This window comes from Limulus polyphemus, unplaced genomic scaffold (assembly GCF_000517525.1).
Source record: "Limulus polyphemus unplaced genomic scaffold, Limulus_polyphemus-2.1.2 Scaffold147, whole genome shotgun sequence".
Classification (NCBI taxonomy): domain Eukaryota; kingdom Metazoa; phylum Arthropoda; class Merostomata; order Xiphosura; family Limulidae; genus Limulus; species Limulus polyphemus.
In genome coordinates, this window is record NW_013665757.1 from 983481 (window position 1) to 995972 (window position 12492).

The 12492-nt window shown below is 33.8% G+C and overlaps 1 protein-coding gene across 1 annotated transcript in view; it reads left to right on the forward strand.

Annotated features, from left to right (window-relative positions):
• Nucleotides 1–7764, forward strand: part of LOC111084004 — a gene marked incomplete at its 3' end in the record, with an annotated part of 10561 nt that extends 2797 nt beyond the window's left edge. The window contains exons 2-3 of the mRNA XM_022380774.1: nt 2318–2392; nt 6914–7764. Coding sequence (XP_022236482.1) covers nt 6972–7764 — 793 coding nt within the window. The remainder of the gene's footprint in view (nt 1–2317; nt 2393–6913) is intronic.
• Nucleotides 7765–12492: the final 4728 nt, after the last annotated feature.

Genomic DNA, 12492 nt, shown 5'->3' on the forward strand with positions numbered 1-12492 from the left:
AGATTAAGTTAAACACTACACAGTATATAGAAGGTCAAGTTGAACAATATACAGTATATACTAGGTCAAGTTGAACAATATACAATATCTAGTAGATTAAGTTAAACACTACACAGTATATAGAAGGTCAAGTTGAACAATATACAGTATATACTAGGTCAACTTGAACAATATACAGTATCTGGTAGATTAAGTTGAGTCATATAAAATGTCTAGCAGGTTAATTCCAGCAGGATCAACGATTACTATTGGTCAAAAATGATAAAACACGCTAATTTAAGTTACCAGTGTTATAGAAGTGGGCATCAGTACCAAAACAATAAGATGTTGTGGACGCATTATTAATAATAAAGGAAATAGACAGACGCGTAGTAGAACAAGATACTGTAGGAACTGTCTTTTAATCTAGAAAAGACAAAAACATGTTTTTTGTAAAATTACATCTGTAATACACTTAATTTAATAAAGCTTGATTTAAGTGCGTTTTTAATAGAAGCGAGATGAACTTTCTAGCTTCTCTGAATCTACGAATCAGCAATGAACTCATTTGACCCACCATCACATTGCAGAGATAAATTTCATATCTCCACTCTCTCTCTTTGCAAACCTTTACTTTCTATCTCCAGTTTAAAATACGCAAATATTAAGTTTCTAGCACCTATTTTATTAAGCAGAGATACATTTCATATCTCCACTCTCTCTTTGCAAACCTTTACTTTCTATCTCCAGTTTAAAATACGCAAATATTAAGTTTCTAGCACCTATTTTATTAAGCAGAGATGCATTTTCTAACTATTTATCTACCTATCTATTTCCATCCATCTATATTTTAATGGATCATATGAATGCTTTATAGTTATGTCTTAGAACGACGGTAGAGCGTCAATATAAAAATAAAAACATTAAAGCAGTTCTTAAGAAATCGTTTTGCTTGAATTCTTATTTACTAGATAATACAGGGCATTCGTTTTCTTATTTTTCACAGTTGATAAATAATATGTTAATAGCGTCAGACATTGTAGAAAAACGAAGAAATAAATAGAAAAACTATTAGGTTACTCTTGCCGCCACATCTACAAAATGATGAAAATGAAGAATGTTTAAACCAAACAGTTACTGTGGTTAGAACACAAATTAAACGCATTGTTAATCCCGTTGGATTAACCAGTAGCAGGGAGAATGTAACTAATAAAGAACAAGGCAACATATCTATTATTGAAGCCCAGTAACAAAATATGACGACAGAACTTTGGTTTGACAAAAACAAATGATTGGAATAACTATTATCCCAAGTTACCCAAAAGCTTAATGACAACAATATACAGAGGTTTAGCGAAAACAAACGTGACGCGTACATCCAGTGGAGACTTGTGCATAGCGAATTGCCTTCCCTAGTGTGGTTAAAAAGTGTAAAAGTAGCTGAAAAATAATTGTTTCCATACATTGATACAGCGATTGGTAATAACAGTGATAAGTACTTTAGTTGTGTTACGTATGAAGTGTCTTTAAGCACGATTATAAAATTACGTCCAACCATTTTAGGAAGAACATGTGCATTGAATGATTTTTAGTTGTTATACTCCTATTGAAATGTTCTAAGTCAGTTGAGTTTGTAATTTTATTATGATCTAAGCTAAGAGTTATTGGTGTGAGATAGAAGAGCCCAAAATATTCCGCAGATGATTGTTTGTAATTAAGCACAAAGCTACACAATGGGCTATCTGTGCTCTGCCCACCACGGGTATCGAAACCCGGATTCTAGCGTTGTAAGTCCGCAGACATACTGCTGTGCCACTGGGGAGCTTCCGCAGATGAACCAGTTAAGATGGGGTAGACAAAATGGGGAATTAGAACTATTTTTAAACAAAAATAGAATGTTGATGGTTTATTGTAGATCAAAATATTGTGAAATATCCACCCTTTAGAATATTTTTTATCTTATTATATGCAAGTATACAACGAGTTTTTAAATTATTTAATTTTAAAACACTGAAATGACGATTATATTAACCCCCGGGTGAAATAACGGTACGTTTGCGGACTTACAACGCTAAAATCTGGGGTTCGATTCGCAGAGGGGACGCAGCAGATAACTCAATGAGGCTTTGCTCTAAAACAAACAAACAAACAATGATTATGATATATATTTACATGTGAATGAGTAAATTGGTTGATTTGTGGTAAGTTTGTAAAATAGTAGTTTATTGTTTCAATAAAAATATGTAACTAGTAAGAATACTATAGCTTCTTTATTAGCTGATTATTCTGCGCATGATCAGCTACTACAGAATAAACGATATTTTTTTTTCTTTTATAGCTAACCGGCTGTTCATCTAACCTACAAAAGCAACATCAAATACACAGAGAACGTATCCACTCACAAGGACAATGGGTGAGTATATTCGAATTTATCAATCATGCGGAAATTAAAGCTTGTCCTGAAAATGTTATGAATCTTTTCTTTCTTTTTTTCAAACTAAATTGTAAAAACCTTTTAATATAACAAAATACTGCATTCTATTGCATTAATGTAAAGTCTTCTCTATAGTAATGAATAATAGTCTGAATTGTAACTTCAATTCAACGAAATTTTGCTTCAAATGCCTTCCGGTTAAATCCTAAAATTATTGTTTAAATAATACATTTTTTGAATGATCAACTTTAGGGTGTTCATATCGGCTGAGGAAAAACTATTTATTTAACTGAGTTTATTTAGTCGAATAAAGTTATCTTAGCCTAAATGTTGCAAAGTTTTGAACAAATATGAATATTTATATTTGTTATAAAACATTAGTACCAGACTTGTTACATTTCTAAATAGCTTATCTAAGGAGTAGATAAAGTGTTTAAAAATGTAATAGGCCTAATACTAATATCTTGTGACAAGTATAACTATAATCATGATTCGACAGCTAGTAAAAATTGTCCACACCACAACAATTGTTGCTGTAACAAATGGTTTATATAAATAGTTTTTTTCACTACAATTGTGTTTGCTGTCGACTAAGGATGGAAAAACGATAGACATGAACCGTAAAGTGTAGTTGGAATACTATTTTTCTAATTCTTGAATATCTCTATAGGACTAGATAAAGAATGTAGTGTTTAAGAATATAACAGGCCTAATACTAATGTTTTTTAACGGATATAATTAATCCTAATCATGCTTCGACAGATTGTAAATTATTAATTATAAAATAATTATAAAAATTCAATATATTACAAAGAGTTGATTCTTACTGTCAAAACATTTTACACGATTTTAAAGACGAAGAATTAAATTATACTAACAGATTTTACAACACATTAAAACTTGTAATTAGAGTAACATCGAGGTCCCTCGACTCTCCTTGAACCAGTCAATTTTCACTGAACATTATTTATACGTTACTTCAAAGAATGGTTTTAAGACTAGCAACTAAGCGACAATTTAATCGGTATCTGCTATAGCTGTGTTTAAGACTGATTGTACTAATCTCAATTTCAAACAATTAGTTAAGAGGCGTCGCTAAGCGCTGGCACGCGAGGCCCGTGCCCCGATTGTACTTGATAATGCCCCGAATACCTAGTGGGTGTCTTGAAAAATCAGAATAGAAAACCATGATCGACATCACACTGAAACGCCGAGAATTCCCTAGCCTATGGGCCCGAGCCCCGAATATTTTAAAAACCTAGCGACGCCTATGTATTAGTATATATTAAAAGTTACGACATAAACGTCGAAAGCCAACGAAATATTGGAAAAAAAAGGAATAAAAGTTGATTTATAAAAATAAATTAACTACAGATGGGTTTTTCGACATTCATTTCAGTTTGTTGAAATCAGAGGTATGGAATGTGAAAGTAAATCTGCAGTTAAGTTGTTTTTATAACAATTAATTTTCAATATATTGTACTCTATCTGTAGAACTAGGTTGTCAATATATTGTACTCGATCTGTAGAACATAGTTTTCAATATATTGTACTCTATCTGTAGAACATAGTTTTCAATATATTGTACTCTATCTGTAGAACATAGTTTTCAATATATTGTACTCGATCTGTAGAACATAGTTTTCAATATATTGTACTCTATCTGTAGAACATAGTTTTCAATATATTGTACTCGATCTGTAGAACATAGTTTTCAATATATTGTACTATATCTGTAGAACTAGGTTGTCAATATATTGTACTCGATCTGTAGAACATAGTTTTCAATATATTGTACTCTATCTGTAGAACATAGTTTTCAATATATTGTACTCTATCTGTAGAATATAGTTTTCAATATATTGTACTCTATCTGTAGAACATAGTTTTCAACATATTGTACTCTATCTGTAGAACATAGTTTTCAATATATTGTACTCTATCTGTAGAACATAGTTTTCAATATATTGTATGCTATCTGTAGAACTAAGTTTTCAATATATTGTACTCTCTCTGTAGAGCAATCTGTATCAATTTACACATACTCAGTCACGCTATTTATACGACATATCTTTTACCTATGACATAATTCACATCTACTTCTTCTCTCTACCTGTAAGACATAACGTACAATTATTTTCTCTGTCTATAAGGTATATCTCACACTTACCTATTCTCGCTATCTGTAAACTACTCCTCATATCTAATCATTCACTCTCTTTTTAAGACATAGCTTGTGCTTACTCCATTTGTAAGACATTCTTCACACTTGCTCGTTTTTTCTATCTCTAACACATAGTTCACTCTACCTATATGACACAGCTAACATTTCCTCATTCATTGTATATATACCTGTCAAACACAGTTCACACTTAATCATTCAGCTTATTTTTTGACATTTTTCATACTGTTTTTTAGCTTTTCAAAGAGCTGACTGGTATAAAACAGGCAATGTTTAAATTAATAATCTGGTTAGTCCAGTAGCATTTGTAAATTACAAAACCTTGATGAACTTTAAAAAAAAATAACCGAATGGAAATAATATTCTGGAGTAACTGCTTTTAGTAGTTCACACTTATATGTTAACTGCATTTGTTGGACACATATTCACATTTGCTCTACTTATATGACTTACAGGCATAGTCTATTATTTTGAACATCAAGCAATAGGTCTCTGATTTGAAAAAGACACTGAATATGAAACTCCCATAATAGAGTAATAGAACGTGTTATCAAATGCTTATGCACATATTATTATTATTATATTATATATGCATATGTTATTACAGTTCCGCAGATAAGACAGATCTTAGGACTAGAATGTTTTAAGTTCCTAAATAATCTTCAAGTGGATGTTTTGGGAATATCTGATAATAAGTTGTTTCTTCTGGTTTTTAATTCCCAAGACTTTGGTGTCACCAATAAACGAAATCTCTGACAGAATCAAACTGGGTTTGAAATGAAATCTGTGACGAAATCATACTAGACTTTGAAATCAAAATTCTTACAAGGGCCATATTGGGCTTTGAAAAAATCTCCAATAGAGGTCAGACTAAGCTTTGAAACGAAACTTCCAAAACAGCTCATACTGGGCTTTGAAATGGCAGAGCCACAGTAGTATTTATGAAATACTGATATGCCTTTAAGGACAGATGATATAGTGAATAAAGCTTATAACATCTACAAATCCTGTATGTGATCTGTATTCCTCCATAATCACACTTTATAAAAACAATGTTTCAGGTCCTGTGCCAACCTTCGAACTATTATCATCGATCGTGCACAGTCTGATGCCATGACTATCGCCCGACACTTTAAGTTTCATTGTAATAATTTTAGGCAAAGGACGGTGAGGCCAATCTTAGATCACCTATCCTAACAAGCATTTTAAAGACATTCCATTATATGTGACTATCGGTCATCAAAACCACATTTAAGCAATCCAAAAAAGACCGGACTGTTGATCCGAGGCACTTTAGTTGCCCCTCCGTTACTATAAAAAATAAGGCCTTAGGTGCGTTATAAGAGTGACGGTTAAATCCAAATACTCCTTTAGAATAGCCCACACATTGGTGGTGAGTGGTGTTGACCAGCTGTCTTCCCTCTAATATATCACTTTAAAATTATCGGTGGTTAAAGGAGTAAGTCTTTAGGTAACTTTGTGCGAAATTTTATAAACAAAAAACAATCAAAGGAACAAATTTCGGTTGCAGCTACATCACGGGACTTGACAAGTATGTGATCGAATAGGATTATTGTGACTCCAATTTTTCAGCCATCTTTCTCTTCAAATAATCATTAACTAGGGTGTGACGAGAAACTTTTGAGTCTTAGTAAACTTCAAATCCTTGGTTATTATGATACTAAGAGGTAAGCCATAGCTTCATTACAATGATTGTTGGGTTAGATGGTTCTCTTTCATACCCATGGCTTTCACTTTGCGGATGAGGTATTGTTTGGGATTGAGATGGGGTGTAGTTTCGGAGCATATTGCTGTTTTAAACCTTCTGCTGCACGAATTTTTTTTTGTCTCATTGGAGGACAATGAAGGTTCCCTTCTACGAAACTTTGTCTTTTGATTTTACATTGACATTACTAAACAATCTCTCTAGGCAGGTATCTTGCCTTTTAAAGAAATGTGATATACACTTCAGTCACAACCATATCCTAACGATATTTCTCTGTGAATGATCGGGAATTCACCATGAACCAAATATATAGGTGTTTAAACTTTAGCTCTTAGCGCTACACCTCACATATGCGAAATGTCCTTATCAAGTGCGATTAACCATCTTGTATGTTAAGGTTTTTGTATTTAAGAAAGCATTGTTATTTGAAAGTTGCAACTATTTTATTGTTGTATAAAAAGGCCAATAGATGGCACTAGTTATTATTTTTATTTGTATGGTGATCTCTCAAATACACAGCGCAATTTATTGATTGTGTTTTAATAAAATATTATTTTGTGTTATTTTAAAGATTTTTGTTTTCTGGATGCAGGTGCTAGAGCGTCTTCTGATCGGAATGAAAATAAGTCAAGAAGTTGTACACCTAATTTATGATGGGGACGGTTTGTTCATACAGCAAAACGGATATTATGGACGCGGAAGTGACTGAAAGAGAAGTGTTCAGAACTCGGAGATTGTTTCGCTCTCACAGAGAGGATGCCGAAGAGTGGAGAAATTTATCTTTGCAGTGCACAGTTCATTGTTCCGAATGTCGTAACATTGTAGCGTTCGAGAATACTGGGTTTGAGGTTACAGAGATTGAGAACCACTGCACTAACTACGCCAGTTTCGACAACACTAATAAAGGCATAATAGTGCCTGGTAACATGAGCCACTGTTGTGCTATTTGTTATGAGAATGGAGAAAAAAGTGATTCAGTGTTAAGTTTAAGTGGGTCTATAGAGGAAACATACTGTGGTAATGTCCACAGGGAGGAGTTGTGCGAGTGCTGCAAATATTGCCGAATGGAAAGAAAAAGATTGGGAATAACAGGTCCAGCCCCGTGTGAAAATTGCACGTGTACACTATGCAAACGAGAACGTCCCTTTATAGCTGTTAAAGCATGGAATGCAGGTACTGAAACCGAAACCGAAGTATCACAATCACCAACAGAGGTCGTGCCTTTTACTGGTAGTTTCTGCAATCTTTGCGATTTCTTCACTGAGGGTAGCCATAAAGATTGGAATGAATTAGATAAGGATATGAACTTGATCGTGAAAAGTCTTGATAAACTGAAGAATGGTAAGGAAAAACCCCCTAAGATCGGAGTCTTCCTTCAAAAAACAGGCAACGGTAGACAACAGCTCATCGTTCGAGATGAATGGACGTCCTATCATATCGAAGGTAGGTTGTCATCAAGTAGCATAAAGTATATTATAAGTACTTGAATCGGAATTTCAAATCGAAACAAGGCTGGATGATAACAATGAAGCTTAGATGTGAAATGTAGATCTGCACTAGGTTCTTTATTAAAGGGTAGACTTAAAAAAGTAATACCAAGAATCTACATTAACATTTACCTTCTCACCTGAGCAATATTAAATCTTAATCCAACAATGATTAATGCTGAAACACAATATTCAATGCTGGTCAGTAGAGCTGAGAACGATCGTTACGTGCCAGTTCAAGATTTTTATAAATATTCCATAATTACAAATATAATATCAAGCCTTTAATTTTATGTCTCTCACACTCAGTCCGGTTTCTAGAGGAGTTTACTTCTTAGTCCTAAGGAGACCTGGCCTTACTGATAAGATGCTCCTCGAGGAAGAGCATGAAACTAAGTCTAGTTTCAGCTTCTCACAACGATAGGCGTAATTTTTACAAGATATGCAGGGGGCATATTCCCCACACTTTTTTCAAGGGTTGAATGAATCTTTTATAAAATATATTTTTTGCATGTCCTAACTACAGAAGCTGCCCTCCCACCCCCAACTTTTGAAACCAAAGCTACGCTACTGTTCAATTGTGTGTTTTTATATGATTTTACTTCTTATAGTCACGTGATGATCTGACTCGCTGAAAAGACTTTGTATTGAGGAAAAGACAAATAAGTTGTAATTCAGCTGCTCAATACAGGCTATGCATTTAGTGGTCAAAAGAGGTGACCTTGACAAAAAGGGACACTTTGTATTGTATTGGGGAGTTGAGATGTTAAATGAATAACACGAAGTAAAACATACAAATTTATGAAAGTTTTTTCTTCTATCTGTGTATGTATCATTATTTTCTCAATTATTTAATAAACAAAGTCAGACTATAAATCCAAGGGCTTAGGATTTGTGTCCCGTCGCTTCAAGAAACGTTCTCAAAACTCTAAAGTGGTGGTTGCGCTGTACGAATGGCGATCAAATCCATCACGTCATCAGACAAGAGTAGACGAAAAGATAGGTTGACGGCGATTACTCTTGTGTAGCTGCCCCACCAGGTGTCTGTCGAACAAAATGAGGGATAACTGTGTGCAGATAGCCCTTTGTGTGGTTGTGCACGATAAATATGTGCAGATAGCCTTTGTGTGGTTGTGCACGATAAATATGTGCCGATAGCCATTTGTGGGGTTGTGCACGATAACTATGTGCAGATAGCCCTTTGTGTGTTGTGGCACGATAAATATGTGCAGATAGCCCTTTGTGTGGTTGTGCACGATAACTATGTGCAAATAGCCCTTTGTGTGCTTGTGCACGATAACTATGTGCAGATAGCCCTTTGTGTGGTTTTGCACGATAACTATGTGCAGATATCTCTTTGTGTGCTTGTGCACGATAAATATGTGCAGATAGCCCTTTGTGTGGTTGTGCACGATAGTCCTGAAGTAAACTGATTTAACTGAACAATATATATATACTAAAAACCTACTTATTAGCGTGATTCAAACTATCAAAGATTACTGCAATGCGTAACTAAAAACCTACTTATTAGCGTGATTCAAACTATCAAAGATTACTGCAATGTGTAACTAAAAATCTACTGAGTTCATCTTTCTAATGATAATATTAAAAGTTGACGAAGAGAATTGAAAATGAGTAACAGAAACTCATAAGGTTAACTCATATCAGTGTTTGTTATTGAAGTAAGTTGAGTGTTTCACAAACGAGTGTTTGTGGGTGTGAGGAGAAGGTGCTAAAAAGTGGTCAGTTAGTGCAAATATACCTATTTATAAAATGGTATGGATAAGAAATATTACGAAATAGCAGTTATTATAAACTAATATATATGATGTAATATACAACACATTAGAATATTTCATTTTCGGTAGTGTAATAAAGTTCATGATTTACACTAGTTTAGGGACGACATTTGAAATTAACCTGACAAAGATCTGAGCTAGCAATACCAAGTGTCGCTTACAAACTGCCGAAATTGGATGAAGGTAATTAAAATATCTAAAATAAATTATTACCACCATTTCAAACATCTTTTAAACACCTAAGTTTTAATTAGTTTTATATCGAAGAAACTGAACCGAATTAATAAAACATTAGAAACATTATTATATATTTATGTTTTAAGGAAAAGAGACCGTTTCAGAAATTCTAACTAAAAGAATAAAAAAAGATAAACTGTTTGTAAACTAATGTCACATCTTAAATATTTACAAGAGTCTAGGAGATCTGAAATCAAGGAAAAGATGTCTAGTTTGAGTCAGTTGAAATAATGTGCTTTGATAATAAAAGGAAAGACAAGGGCGTGCTTGAGTGAATAGACTTGTGTCACGGAAATGGAAAATTACTTTTGCTTAAGTTTATATCACATTGCTCTGTTTTTATACCCCACGTGTGCAAGTAATCAAAACCTCCTAAGTCCTGTTTCGTCCTACGAATTAGTCACGTGACAGACCGTAACTTGTTGCACATATGGTTCTCGCACAATGGTATCATATATATGATTAACCATGTAAAATTTTTCTTTGTAAATTACCTATCTCAAGTTTTAGAGGTAATGTCTGTAATTGCTTTGTTGATTTGAAAGAAAGGACAATGAAGGAGTTAAGCTTACAATGTAACTCACCTTAGTTTATCAAGTTAAACTACAACATGTGAGTTATTTTACTTATTGTACTAAAGGCACAGGATAGGAGTTACCTTGCTTGTTGTAGAAAAGGTACAGGATAGGAGTTATCTTGTTGTAATAAAGGTATAGGATAAACTTTATATTACATGTTGTAGTAAAGATGCAGGATGGGAGTTATTTTACTTGTAGTAAAGGTACAGAACGATGATTATCTTGCTTGTTGTAGTAAAGGTACAGGATAGGAGTTATCTTGTTGTAATAAAGGTACAGAATAGGAATTAGCTTACATGTTGTAGAAAAGGTGCAGAATGGGAGTTATCTTGTTTGTTGTAGTAAAGGTACAGGATATGCGTTATTTTACATGTTGTAGAAAAGGTGCATATGGGAGTTATTTTACTTGTAGTAACGGTACAGGATAGGAGTTATCTTGTTCCAATAAAGATACAGGATAGGAGTTATCTTGTTCCAATAAAAGTACAGGATAGGAGTTACCTTACTTGTTGAAGTAAAGGTACAGGATAGGAGTTATCTTGCTTGTTGTAGTAAAGGTACAGGATAGGAGTTACCTTACTTGTTGTAGTAAAGGTACAGGATAGGAGTTATCTTACATGTTGTAGAAAAGGTGCATATGGGAGTTATTTTACTTGTAGTAACGGTACAGGATATGAGTTATCTTGTTCCAATAAAAGGTGCAGGATAGGAGTTACCTTACTTGTTGTAGTAAAGGTACAGGATAGGAGTTATCTTACATTTTGTAGAAAAGGTGCAGAATGCGAGTTATTTTACTTGTAGTAAAGGTACAGGATGGGGATTACCTGGTTGTAATAAAGGTACAGGATAGGAGTTATCTTACATGTTGTAGAAAAGGTGCAGAATGGGGGGTTATTTTACTTGCAGTAAAGGTAGAGGATGGGGGTTATCCAGCTCCTAATAAGGATTTAAAACTTTAAATATATCATTATATCTTTGAGAAGGAAATCATTATTTCAAATTTACCATAAACTAACAATAGACCCATTGGTTATATTCACGGAAATGGAAAATTACTTTTGCTTAAGTTTATACCCCACGTGTGCAAGTAATCAAAACCTCCTAAGTCCTGTTTCGTCCTACGAATTAGTCACGTGACAGACCGTGACTTGTTGCACATGTGAGTTTCACAGAGTACTGATGTGCAAATTTCAGCATTTTTGCCAGAGCAATGAATGTTTTAAAGATATGGTTCTCGCACAATGGTATCATATATATGATTAACCATGTAAAATTTTTCTTTGTAAATTACCTATCTCAAGTTTTAGAGGTAATGTCTGTAATTGCTTTGTTGATTTGAAAGAAAGGACAATGAAGGAGTTAAGCTTACAATGTAACTCACCTTAGTTTATCAAGTTAAACTACAATATGTGAGTTACTTTACTTGTTGTAGTAAAGGCACAGGATAGGAGTTACCTTACTTGTTGTAATAAAGGTACAGGATAAGAGTTTCCTTACATGTTGTAGGAGTTATCTTTTTGTAATAAAGGTATTGGATAAAATTTATCTTACATGTTGTAGTAAAGCTGCGGGATGGGAGTTATTTTACTTGTAGTAAAGGTACAGAATGATGGTTATCTTGCTTGTAAAGGTACAGGTACAGTAAAGGTACAGAATGATGGTTATCTTGCTTGTAAAGGTACAGGTACAGTAAAGGTACAGGAGAGGTGTTCCCTTACTTATTGTTATAAAGAGTTACCTTACTTGTTGTGGGAGTTATCTTGTTGCAATAAAGGTACAGGATAGGAGTTATCTTGTTGTAATAAAGGTACAGAATAGAAATTATCTTACATGTTGTAGAAAAGGTGCAGAATGGGAGTTATCTTGTTTGTTGTAGTAAAGGTACAGGATATGCGTTATCTTACATGTTGTAGAAAAGGTGCATATGGGAGTTATTTTACTTGTAATAACGGTACAGGATAGGAGTTATCTTGTTCCAGTAAAGGTACAGGATAGAAGTTACCTTACTTGTTGTAGTAAAGGTACAGGATAGGAGTTACCTTACTTGTTGTAGTAAAGGTACAGGATAGG